The 12,500-nt window shown below is 31.1% G+C and overlaps 8 protein-coding genes and 5 non-coding genes across 13 annotated transcripts in view; 9 read left to right on the top strand and 4 right to left on the bottom strand. All coding sequences in view use genetic code 11, as the record gives it.

The window, feature by feature from the left end:
• atpI (ATP synthase CF0 subunit IV) overlaps positions 1–152 on the top strand; it is a 744-nt gene extending 592 nt beyond the window's left edge. Inside the window, exon 1 of the mRNA in view lies at positions 1–152. This exon is cut by the window's left edge and continues 592 nt beyond it. Coding sequence (YP_009020026.1) covers positions 1–152 — 152 coding nt within the window.
• Positions 153–1,367: 1,215 nt separating this feature from the next.
• Positions 1,368–1,613, top strand: atpH (ATP synthase CF0 subunit III). The gene has a single exon. It carries the CDS (start codon positions 1,368–1,370, stop codon positions 1,611–1,613), a length of 246 nt encoding a protein of 81 aa, YP_009020025.1.
• A 436-nt stretch (positions 1,614–2,049) lies between these two features.
• atpF (ATP synthase CF0 subunit I) lies at positions 2,050–3,353 on the top strand. The gene is made up of 2 exons: positions 2,050–2,193; positions 2,943–3,353. Exons 1-2 carry the CDS (start codon positions 2,050–2,052, stop codon positions 3,351–3,353), a joined length of 555 nt encoding a protein of 184 aa, YP_009020024.1.
• A 54-nt stretch (positions 3,354–3,407) lies between these two features.
• atpA (ATP synthase CF1 alpha subunit) lies at positions 3,408–4,931 on the top strand. The gene has a single exon. It carries the CDS (start codon positions 3,408–3,410, stop codon positions 4,929–4,931), a length of 1,524 nt encoding a protein of 507 aa, YP_009020023.1.
• A 454-nt stretch (positions 4,932–5,385) lies between these two features.
• trnR-UCU lies at positions 5,386–5,457 on the bottom strand. The gene has a single exon. It is a non-coding gene; the product is annotated as a tRNA-Arg (tRNA).
• Positions 5,458–5,595: 138 nt separating this feature from the next.
• Positions 5,596–6,379, bottom strand: trnG-GCC. Its single transcript has 2 exons — positions 6,357–6,379; positions 5,596–5,632 (listed from the first exon to the last, which is right to left on the bottom strand). It is a non-coding gene; the product is annotated as a tRNA-Gly (tRNA).
• A 403-nt stretch (positions 6,380–6,782) lies between these two features.
• trnS-GCU lies at positions 6,783–6,870 on the top strand. Its single transcript has one exon. It is a non-coding gene; the product is annotated as a tRNA-Ser (tRNA).
• Positions 6,871–7,007: 137 nt separating this feature from the next.
• On the bottom strand, positions 7,008–7,118 carry psbI (photosystem II protein I). Its single transcript has one exon. It carries the CDS (start codon positions 7,116–7,118, stop codon positions 7,008–7,010), a length of 111 nt encoding a protein of 36 aa, YP_009020022.1.
• A 230-nt stretch (positions 7,119–7,348) lies between these two features.
• Positions 7,349–7,528, bottom strand: psbK (photosystem II protein K). Its single transcript has one exon. It carries the CDS (start codon positions 7,526–7,528, stop codon positions 7,349–7,351), a length of 180 nt encoding a protein of 59 aa, YP_009020021.1.
• A 392-nt stretch (positions 7,529–7,920) lies between these two features.
• On the top strand, positions 7,921–7,992 carry trnQ-UUG. Its single transcript has one exon. It is a non-coding gene; the product is annotated as a tRNA-Gln (tRNA).
• A 663-nt stretch (positions 7,993–8,655) lies between these two features.
• On the top strand, positions 8,656–9,793 carry rps16 (ribosomal protein S16). The gene is made up of 2 exons: positions 8,656–8,694; positions 9,569–9,793. Exons 1-2 carry the CDS (start codon positions 8,656–8,658, stop codon positions 9,791–9,793), a joined length of 264 nt encoding a protein of 87 aa, YP_009020020.1.
• A 933-nt stretch (positions 9,794–10,726) lies between these two features.
• trnK-UUU overlaps positions 10,727–12,500 on the top strand; it is a 2,596-nt gene continuing 822 nt past the window's right edge. Inside the window, exon 1 of the tRNA in view lies at positions 10,727–10,763. This is a non-coding gene — a tRNA (tRNA-Lys). The remainder of the gene's footprint in view (positions 10,764–12,500) is intronic.
• Positions 11,503–12,500, top strand: part of matK (maturase K) — a 1,521-nt gene continuing 523 nt past the window's right edge. The window contains exon 1 of the mRNA in view: positions 11,503–12,500. This exon is cut by the window's right edge and continues 523 nt beyond it. Coding sequence (YP_009020019.1) covers positions 11,503–12,500 — 998 coding nt within the window.

Genomic DNA, 12,500 nt, shown 5'->3' with positions numbered 1-12,500 from the left:
AATTAGTAGTTGTTGTTCTTGTTTCTTTAGTACCTTCAGTAGTTCCTATACCTGTCATGTTCCTTGGATTATTTACAAGCGGTATTCAAGCTCTTATTTTTGCAACCTTAGCTGCGGCTTATATAGGCGAATCCATGGAAGGTCATCATTGACTAGTTACATAGTCTTTTTTTAGCTTAGCCTGACGCAATGTATGCGCGACTCAAGGTAATCCACTTAGGGAAGATAAATATACAAATAAGGTAAGTATAAATTAAATTTAAATAAAGGTATATACGATCTAGAGTAATAGTAAAAAATATTACGATATTCGGGAATTGTAAAAAAAAAAAAGGAAAGAGATCTAAAAGATCTTTTTCCTAAAGTTTTTGTTTGGCCTATTTATTTATACTTTCCTCCAATGAATATTCTCTTTATAGTGTTTTGTTTATTCAATTCCAATATAAAATAAATATTCGGAGTCATAATCTGAGTAATAATTTTTATTGTATCTGTTTACGACGTGCGATTAAAAAAAGATGGTATGGAGAATGATTCTCATTTCAGTCGATTTTATTCAATTTACGGATTGACCAAAAAAATTGAATAAATACTAAATTACATGAATTTAGATCAATCAAATACTAATATTTCTATGCAATGATTCGTTCTAACAAATTCGTCCATTTAAATTGATTGTACCTATCCATGCGAGATAATAAAAATGGAAGATTAAGGATTTACAAAAAACGAGATTAAAAAAAAAGATTGGTTAGCGGAGTAAGGGGGGGTAGGGGGTCGAGCTAGGTGTATGAAATCTAATCGCTATAAGACAACTCTTGTCGATGTTTCGAAGAATGATTCTAGAGCCCCATTAAATCTAAGATAGAATATTTGGTTTACGGTATGGGGGAAAGGCATGTATATGTGATATTAACTAGGTATATATGAACTAAAGATATATCTAATTTGTCCTACTATTGTGAATTTAGATAGGGATTCCAATGGAAGTTCTTCCGTTTCATCTGTAATTGTGAATTGAATATTGAATGAATTTTAATCACGAAAAAAAAAAACAAAGAACGGTTCAAAAAAAGAAACCAGAAAGAAATGTAAGAAAAGAACAAAAGTTGTACGAATTCACAAAAACTACGTGGATAGGAACTAAAAAATAGATATCGAAGTAGTTCTGCGGATTCAATAATATAATTATATTAATATAATTATATTAATATTATTTTTATTTCAATATTGAAATATTTCAATTCGGGGTTCTAATTAGTTTAACTGAATAAATCTTAGCGATGGAATAATTAAGTCATAATTCGTTGGTTGATTGTATCATTAACTATTTTTTTATTTTTTTGTTTTGGTGCGAGGAACTTAACATGAATCCACTGATTTCTGCCGCTTCCGTTATTGCTGCTGGGTTGGCCGTCGGGCTTGCTTCTATTGGACCTGGGGTTGGTCAAGGTACTGCTGCGGGGCAGGCTGTAGAAGGGATCGCGAGGCAACCAGAGGCGGAGGGAAAAATACGAGGTACTTTATTGCTTAGTCTGGCTTTTATGGAAGCTTTAACAATTTATGGACTGGTTGTAGCATTAGCCCTTTTATTTGCGAACCCCTTTGTTTAATCCAAAAATATATATTTTTATTTTCTTGGATTTGCTGCTCTTGTTTTTTCGAATTATAGTAAGATTTAACTCCTACAATTAAATTACTTAGGGCCAACAACCCACGGAAAGAGCTGATTTGAGGATGAGGAATTCACACTCCAACTCGCTTTCTTCCTTTACCTTCTTAGTCCAATGGAAGAACTTTTTTTAGGAAGTATTGCAACAAACGAGATATTTCGTAACTGACCTGACATAAGATCTGGTACCTAACTCTAATAAGTATCATTCTTATTGGAAATTTCCACTTATTGGAAATTTCCAATTGAAAAAAAAATCCATTTATAAATCAATATATTTTTTGACTCTATTTAGAAATAGGGAAATTAATAATAAAAATAATACAAAAAAATATAAATAATTAGTCTATCTATAACTATAAGAAAGAGGAGATCATATGAAAAATGTAACCGATTCTTTCCTTTCCTTGGGTTATTGGCCATCCGCCGGGAGTTTCGGGTTTAATACCGATATTTTAGCAACAAATCCAATAAATCTAAGCGTAGTGCTTGGTGTGTTGATTTTTTTTGGAAAGGGAGTGTGTGCGAGTTGTTTATTTCAAGAATAGGCTGGATCCAACCAACTGCATTTTTTTCGTTATAACTAGGAAAAAAAGGTGCATGATTCCGCGAATTTCTTATGAAAAAATATAATATATATATATTTAAGAACCATAGCATTTCGCGATTCATTGGTAAATCTACTTTGATTCTCTCTCAACCAATAATGTAAACCATTAACAGGGTTAAAGCTAAACCGTTTGAAGTTCAGATGCAGCATGGTATTCTTTCTACTACTATGTTAGTTAATAAGTTAATATGGAAGCGGGTTCAAAACAAATAGTTGGAATTTTTTTTTTCGATATAAAACACTCATGTCGCTAAAATTATTTGAACCCGTTATTTGATTGGAAAAAATCGGAAAAATGGGTATTTCACCCCCCTTTATTTATCTTTTTTATCCAATGCTGAATCGATGGCCTATGTATAAAGTAAGAAGAATTCTTTGGATTAAAAACAAAAAAAGAAACAACCTTGCTGACAATTATTTGTTTGGTCAGAAGAGTCCTCCGAATATTATGTTCTTGGATTAGCGATCCGTTTCGATATTTTCGAATATGAATAGAGAAGAGAGGATAGGCTCATTACATTAAAAAAAATATGGGAATTCCCATAAGTATAAGTAATTGAAAAAATTGAGCGTGAGAGCCAAATGAAGCGAAAGATTCATGTTTGGTTCGGGAAGGGATCGTGGAAGTTTTGAAATGAATGGAAAGATAATCTACTTTCATTAAGTGATTTATTAGATAATCGAAAACAGAGGATCTTGAAGACTATTCGAAATTCAGAAGAACTACGCGAGGGGGCCCTAGACCAACTGGAAAAAGCCCGGGCCCGCTTACGGAAAGTAGAAACGGAAGCGGATCAGTTTCGAGTGAATGGATACTCTGAAATAGAACGAGAAAAATTGAATTTGATTAATTCCACCTATAAGACTTTGGAACAATTAGAAAATTACAAAAATGAAACCATTCATTTTGAACAACAAAGAGCGATTAATCAAGTTAGACAACGGGTTTTTCAGCAAGCCTTACAAGGAGCTCTAGGAACTCTGAATAGTTGTTTGAACAACGAGTTACATTTACGTACCATAAGTACTAATATTGGTATGTTTGGAACGGTGAAAGAAATAACGGATTAGTCCTTCTAATGCAGGCATTATTTTTTTTCTTCAAAAAAAAAATAAGAAATACTTATGGTAACCATTCGAGCAGATGAAATTAGTAATATTATCCGCGAACGTATTGAGCAATATAATAGAGAAGTAAAGGTTTTAAATACCGGTACTGTACTTCAAGTAGGCGATGGCATTGCTCGTATTTATGGTCTTGATGAAGTAATGGCAGGTGAATTAGTAGAATTTGAAGAGGGTACGATAGGCATTGCTCTGAATTTGGAATCAAACAATGTTGGTGTTGTATTAATGGGTGATGGTTTGATGATACAAGAGGGGAGTTCTGTAAAAGCAACAGGAAGAATTGCTCAGATACCCGTAAGCGAGGCTTTTTTAGGTCGTGTTATAAATGCACTGGCTAAACCTATTGATGGTCGGGGCGAAATTTCATCTTCTGAATCTCGATTAATTGAATCTCCTGCTCCTGGTATTATTTCGAGACGTTCCGTATACGAGCCTCTTCAAACAGGACTTATTGCTATTGATTCTATGATCCCTATAGGGCGTGGTCAGCGAGAATTAATTATTGGGGACAGACAGACCGGTAAAACAGCAGTAGCCACAGATACTATTCTCAACCAACAAGGGCAAAATGTAGTATGCGTTTATGTAGCTATCGGTCAAAAAGCATCTTCTGTGGCTCAGGTGGTGACCGCTTTACAGGAAAGGGGAGCAATGGAATACACTATTGTGGTAGCTGAAACGGCGGACTCCCCTGCTACATTACAATACCTTGCTCCTTATACAGGAGCAGCTCTGGCTGAATATTTTATGTATCGTGAACAACACACTTCAATCATTTATGACGATCCCTCCAAACAAGCGCAGGCTTATCGCCAAATGTCTCTTCTATTACGAAGACCGCCGGGCCGCGAAGCTTATCCGGGAGATGTTTTTTATTTACATTCACGCCTTTTGGAAAGAGCCGCTAAATCAAGTTCTCGTTTAGGTGAAGGAAGTATGACTGCTTTACCAATAGTTGAGACCCAATCGGGAGATGTTTCGGCTTATATTCCTACTAATGTAATTTCCATTACAGATGGACAAATATTCTTATCTGCCGATTTATTTAATGCTGGAATCAGACCGGCCATTAATGTGGGTATTTCTGTTTCCAGGGTAGGATCCGCAGCTCAAATTAAAGCCATGAAACAAGTAGCTGGCAAATCAAAATTGGAATTGGCACAATTTGCAGAATTAGAAGCCTTTGCACAATTCGCTTCTGATCTCGATAAAGCTACTCAGAATCAATTGGCAAGAGGTCAACGATTACGTGAGTTGCTCAAACAATCTCAATCATCTCCCCTTTCGGTGGAAGAACAGATACTGACTATTTATACCGGAACGAACGGTTATCTTGATTCATTAGAAATCGGACAGGTAAGGAAATTTCTTGTTGAGTTACGTACTTACTTAAAAACGAATAAACCTCAGTTCCAAGAAATCATATCATCTACCAAGACATTTACCGACGAAGCGGAAGCCCTTTTGAAAGAAGCTATTCAGGAACAGATGGAACGTTTTCTACTTCAGGAACAAGTATAAAGAAATACTTTGAATCTTCATCAATCTTAATTTAATTATAAAATTATAATCTTTCTATAAATCTTTAGAATTTAAAATATTATATAATCATTATTATTATATAATCTTTTAATCTTTATATTATCTTTATAATATATATAATATATTTTATATTATGACTTGATATTATAATATCATGACTTTAACAAGTCATTTAAAAAATTATTAATTTATCTATAAATTATATAAATATATTTTTTTATAATATCTTTATATAAACTAATAAACTAAAATCTTTAGAATATATAAGAATATATATTAATTATTTTATTTAAATTTATATTATTTAATTTAAATTTATATGTAATTAAATTAAATTAAATTAATATGTAATAAGAGCGTTTCTTATTCAAGTCATTCAAAATATATTTCTTGACATAGAAATCTAAAAAAAAAAATACATATGGAAATAAATTGCGTCCAATAGGATTTGAACCTATACCAAAGGTTTAGAAGACCTCTGTCCTATCCATTAGACAATGGACGCTTTTCATTCCAATTTTAATATTTCTTGTTCGGAAAAATAAATGATGCATTATATTAATTCAATTTTTAATTAAAAATTAATTAAAAATTGAATTAATATAAATCTTAAAATATTTAATAAAAATAAGATAAAGTAAAAGCGGGTAGCGGGAATCGAACCCGCATCGTTAGCTTGGAAGGCTAGGGGTTATAGTCGACGTTGATTCATCATTTTTAACGTCTCTAATTCAAAACTGAACGTGAAACTTTGGTTTCATTCGGCTCCTTTATGTAAGATGGACAAATTCCCAGATTAAGACATGAACGAAATAAAAAAAAATTCCACCCATAACATCTATGTCAGCTTTTCTGTCTGAATGTATTCAGAACAACCCGCTTTCTAGACGATCCCTAATAGAAAAGAGGGGGATTATAAAAATCTTTCTAGTTACTTCGTTCTCTATTTCTATTTGAGAGAATCCTTAGGAAAAGCATTTTGTTTCCACCGAGCTAAAACAATTTGTCAATGTCTCTAGTAAACCAAAGTCATTGTTTAATAGCTATTTTGCTTCAATTTACCTACATACAAATTCTAAATTAAAGATTTAGTTACGATTAGAAATACACCCTCTATCTTTATCCATGGATCCTTTATTTATACTTATAAATTAAGAACTTATCCATTTAGAATAGAAGTATTGATCCAATAAAAAAAATTATGTTTCGTAATCTCATAATCCAATTTTTCAACTTTTCATTGATTCTTGGATACAAATCACGAGAATGTATATTATTCCTCGAATTTTTCATTGAGAGGTAAAGGATTAAATCCTTTTAAGAAATAAAGTTTTTGATCGGAATGGAATATTAATCAAACCGAAAGACCCCTTAACTATTAAGGGATTATAGAACGAATCACACTTTTACCACTAAACTATACCCGCTACAATCCGATTATTGTATATAAATGAACCTTTTGTCGAACAATAAAACAATAAAATTGGTCGTAATAAAAAGTCAAAGTTAAAAGAAAAGATAGGATCATAAAATAATCATTAAAATTAGAGCGTTTACGTGTTGTATCAGAGAACTTAATGAGATGAGGAAAGGAGAATTTTTTTTTATTTTTCCAATCGTAATAACAAGCAAGTATTTTAGTTTTCAAATTAAATAAATCCGTTTATTTACGATTTGTTGGAACAAAAAGGGCGGGCCCGGCCTGGTCAGTACTTAGCCGGGCCGTGGAACTAAAAAGCCCCTTCGGATCGGATGAAAAAAAAATTATTAAGGGTTTTTTAAGCCTTATTTTTTATAATGTAACATAGTATTATCTTTTTTCAATTGGGAGGAGAGATGGCTGAGTGGACTAAAGCGTCGGATTGCTAATCCGTTGTACGAGTTTTTCGTACCGAGGGTTCGAATCCCTCTCTTTCCGTTTTTGTTGATGACTCGATATTTTCTTTCGAATTTTTCGCGAGTTCTTTTTGTTTTTTAATAGTTAAAGATGTGTAATAAATAAAATACTACTAAGAGCATTTAAAAATCAAGCAAGGAAACCAAAAACCTTATTTTTTATTCTTCACGTCCAGGATTACGTCCTGGATCATTAGACAGGAATCCGAAGATAAAGAGAGAAACAAAGAATATCACTACCGTGTAAACAAATAGTTTTAGAGTAAGCATTACATAATCTCCAAGATTTTTTTAGTAAAAAAGAGAATAGATTCTCCGTTTTTATACCGCAAACCCTACCTTTTTTATTTTTACACCAAGAAATGAAGTGGGGTGATCCAGATTTGTCGCGGTTGTACAAGAATTTCAATATTTGAATTGAGGGTGTAAGACTTATCTGGTCTTATCAATTCTTAGAGTTTTTTTTTTAATAAATCATGAATTTGTCTAGACAAAAGATATCATCGAAAACTTACAGCAGCTTGCCAAACAAAGGCTAACAGAAAAAAAAACAGGGGTATTACTGGCATAACATCTACGATTGGATTTAAAAAAGCGTAGGCCTCGGGCAATTTGGCGACGAAAAAACTACTTGAATAAAGAGCGGAATTAAGACAGATCAAACTAAATATATTAAGCATAACAAACATTTTGTTCTTGAGGATAATTGTATTTTATTTTGATTGAGTTATTAATAAATTGAGTTTTTTTATTATTTAATTATTATAAATATGTTATTATTCATAGAAGAGAAAAATGAATAAAAAGAAAATAAGATAGACCAAAAAACTTTATTTCAATTGAACATAAGATTATCAACAATCCTTCCATTCTCAAATCAAAAGAAAATAGAATAAATCATACTTTCATACAATTAATTATATGTAATGATGAATAATCAATTAATAATATGTGAATTCTATGTCTACATGTATAAAAATTGTAGGAATTTATTTTATAGATAATAGATATTTAGACTGGAGTTGACGAACAACCAGTACCAATATTAGTGTTTATTAGTGTCGACTAGAAATGGGGCGTGGCCAAGTGGTAAGGCAACGGGTTTTGGTCCCGCTATTCGGAGGTTCGAATCCTTCCGTCCCAGAGCATACCTGACCCATAATAATATTATAATAATATAATAATATTATAATATTATTAATATATAATAAAATATAATATATATATCTATATCATAATAAAATATATAAAAATTAAAGATTGTCTTTTCGAACAGTCTTCCGTTTAAGGGTATAATATTGGTATAGAATGTGATTCTTTTTTTTTTTATGAAATCTGAATCATATCTTTTTCATAAATTTAATCTAGTTCAAATAACACGCATACGAAATTTAATCTGTTTGTGACTTGTTATACTGATTTTACACTATGAAAAAATAACAACCTAAACCTTAAACCTTTTCTTACATAAGTCTTTTTTATCTATCTTTTTTTATCGTTGATGGGTTAATCCAATATAGATTTTTCTCTCTCTTATGATGATAAAAAGTGAATGGTCCTTACTGTAAAACCTTATGCAAAATGCAAATAATGATATCGGGTAGGAAATTATTCAATCAATTAAATCTTTTTAATGATTTCTTATGAGTTCTTGGTACTCGAAGAAGTGTTAAATTGTTGAATTTATCCTATCATGTTACTTGAAGATAGAGATTAAAAATAACTTGTTTATTCGTGCCGAACCGATGATTATTCATGATTCCATAATTGAATCAATTACATACTGGTTCCAAACTGAAGGAATGTTATGGTAAAACTTCGTTTAAAACGATGTGGTAGAAAGCAACGTGCGACTTGAAGGACATGATCCGCTGTGGATTCTTACATCCACCATTTTTATATTATATAGGAATGAAAGTGCTCTTGGCTCGACATCGTTTGTTCTGTTCTACTGGAACCCCCGTTTTTGGAGTGTTGTGATGTAAATAGTACACGATGGAGCTCGAGTAGAAAGTATTGATTAATTTCTCAAGGGCAAGAATCTAAGGTTAGTATCGATCAATAAATTGGAACAACTTCGTAAGTATATTTTCGATATATAAATCTAAAGGATCCAATTCGATTTAATTTTAAATTAATGTTAGAATTGGTAAAACTCTTTCGATCAAATCAAATCAAATCAAAAGTAAAGTGTATTACGTAGGAATCAACCATTCATATGATTCTTTGATAGAAAGAAATCACAAAAAACGGTATGTTGCTGCCATTTTGAAACGATTTAAAGATCACCGAAGTAATGTCTAAACCCAATGATTCAAGGCAAAGATAAAGATCCTGGAACAAGGAAATACCATTTTTCAATTGTCTCAACAACTAGATCAGAATGAAGAATCAAAATAGATTCTTAAAGTAGACAGACAAAAGGGGTTAGAGACCACTCAATAAATGAAATACCTAAAAGGTTTCTTTTGAGTTATTTGAGAGTTATTCAACTTGAGTTATGAGGGTGCAAATAATTTTTTTTTTTTTTTTTCGGTTGGGGAAGAATAAGAAAAAAGTACTTAAAATCAATAATTTAATTAATTTATTTATTTTATGGATATGTTTGATGTTATAATTCTATACTATAGACATAATTTATAATTTTCTTGAGCCGTACGAGGAGAAAACTTCTTATACGTTTCTAGGGGGGGGGTATTGTTCATCTATCCCAATGAGCCATTTATCGAATCGTTGCAATTGATGTTCGATCCCGACGAGAGGGAAGAGATCTTCGTAAAGTGGGTTTTTATGATCCGATAAAGAATCAAATCTATTTAAATGTTCCTGCTATTCTATATTTCCTTGAAAAAGGTGCTCAACCTACAGGAACTGTTCATGATATTTCAAAAAAGGCGGGGGTTTTTACGGAGCTTCACCTTAATCAACAAACAAAATTCAATTAATGAAATATAAAAAAAGAAGATGTGGATGATTTGTATATAGCTTTGGATAACCTTTTTGTTTCGTTGCTATTTCTTCTTTTGTTCTATTCATATCATACTTAATTTATTATTGTTACTATAGAATGTTGTCTTTTATAACAACAAAAATCTATTTTTTTATATTTATATAAATAGATAGAAAAAGATCAAGTGAATAAATGAAAAAGATCAAGTGAATAAATGAAGTAATCGGGTCTATAAATATAAAATTTTGAGATTACTGTCAATGAGGTGGTTTTCGGTGGAACTCTATGAACAAATAAAAAAACACAAAGGATTAAACTTGTTTATTTTACTTATCAAATAAACCTCATTTTTTTTCTACTTTTCCCTTTATCTTCCACCAATTTATTGTATATAAATATTGTATATATTATGTAGTGCCAATCCAACACAAGTACTTAGTTTTTTTTTATTAAAATTGATTGAAATTTAAATTGTTAGTTAGATTTATAATTTGTTTTCTCTTTTGTATTTTTTTTCTCAACATTCATATTGACAACAGTGTATCAAATAAATATAATCCGATCGTGGATAATAAGGATCTATTTATATCTCTGTCCCATAGATTTTATTTCATTCAAATAATGGGTTCTTGGATTTTCTGTGATACAAGAAGTCTTTTTTTTATTATTTTGATTAAGATTAAAATTAATAAAAATCTATATGTACTAATTCATTAATGGATAACATAAGAGACAAGGGTCGGTCCTTAAATATTTAAATATTTTTTAAAATGCCTATTTTTATCCGTTAATTTTTATTATGTTCAGAATATAATCAATTAGAAATTTTAAAATTTATTTTAATATTTTGATTGCTTTTGATTGCGCTGTGCAATTCAATCTTTTTATTTATTGGGATTCTGATTGTATCTACACATTCTAATTATTGGGGTTGCTAACTCAACGGTAGAGTACTCGGCTTTTAAGTGCGACTAGCATCTTTTACACACTTGTATGAAGCAACGGATTCGTCCACATCATCGGTAGAGTTTGTAAGACCACGACTGATCCTGAAAGGAATGAATGGAAAAAGCAGCATGTCGTATCAATGGATAATTCTGAGAATATTTCATTCTTACCGAATACGTACAAAACGTTATTTTAATTGTTTGAATTCTTGGCGTGTAACAAAATTTATAAAAAAAAAATAAAAAAATTTGGTCGAGTGAATAAATGGGTAGAGCCCTAATTACGGTTCCAATTATAGGGAAATAAAAAGTAACGAGCTTCTGTTCTTAATTTTTGAATGATTACCCGATCTAATTAGACGTTAAAAATATATTAGTACTTAATGCGGGAAAGACTTTTCCCATGAGTGGATTATAAATTTCTTATGAGTCCTAATTATTAGCTATTACCCATTATGGGGTAGAGATAAATGTGTAGAAGAAGGCAGTATATTGATAAAGATTTTTTTTTTCAAAATCAAAAGAGCGATTGGATTGAAAAAATAAAGGACTTCTAACCATCTTCTTACCCTAGAATTAACATAAATCAATTAGATGTAAAAAGAGAGGCTAGAGAGTCTGTTGATGAGTCTTTACTTGTTTCCGAGGTATCCATTCTTTTCTTACTATAATACCTTGTTTTGACTGTATCGTACTGTGTATCATTTGATAACCCAATAAATCACCTATTTCTTTTCTGGTTCAAATAGAATTAAAAATGGAAGAATTTCAAGGATATTTAGAACTGGATAGATATCAGCAACATGACTTCCTATACCCACTTATCTTTCGGGAGTATATTTATGCACTTGCTCATGATCATGGTTTAAATAGATCGGTTTTGTTGGATAATGTAGGTTATGATAATAAATCTAGTTTACTAATTATAAAACGTTTAATTAGTCGAATGTATAAACAGAATCATTTTTTTATTTCCGCTAATGATTCTAACCAAAAAAAAAAATTGGGGTACAACAAAAATCTGTATTCTCAAAAAATATCGGAGGGATTCACCGTCATTGTGGAAATTTCGTTTTCCCTACGATTAGTATCTTCCTTAGAGGCGACAGAAACCGTAAAATCTTATAATTTACGATCAATTCATTCAATATTTCCTTTTTTAGAGGACAAATTCCCACATTTAAATTACGTATCAGATGTACTAATACCCTACCCTATTCATCTGGAAATCTTGGTTCAAACCCTTCGCTATTGGGTGAAAGACGCCTCTTCTTTGCATTTATTACGACTCTTTCTTCACGAGTATTATAATTGGAATAGTCTTATTACTTCAAATAATTTTTTTTTTTCAAAAAGTAATCCACGATTATTCTTACTCCTATATAATTCTCATGTATGTGAATACGAATTCATCTTACTTTTTCTTCGTAATCAATCTTCTCATTTACAATTAACCTCTTCTGGGATCTTTTTTGAGCGAATACATTTCTATGAAAAAATAAAATATCCCGTAGAAGAAGTCTTTGCTAATGATTTTCCGGACTCCATCTTATGGTTCTTCAAGGATCCTTTTATGCATTATGTTAGATATCAAGGAAAATCAATTCTGGCTTCGAAGGATACCCCTCTTCTGATGAATAAGTGGAAATATTATCTTGTCAATTTATGGCAATGTCATTCTTATGTGTGGTCTCAACCGGGAAGGATTTATATAAATAAATTATCCAAGCATTCCCTTGATTTTTTGGGTTATTT

This window comes from Prunus mume, plastid, assembly GCF_029339155.1.
Source record: "Prunus mume isolate BJFU1210120008 plastid, complete genome".
Lineage (NCBI taxonomy): Eukaryota > Viridiplantae > Streptophyta > Magnoliopsida > Rosales > Rosaceae > Prunus > Prunus mume.
Note: the sequence above shows the minus strand (reverse complement) of the source record. Positions and strands in the feature narration are given on the sequence as shown.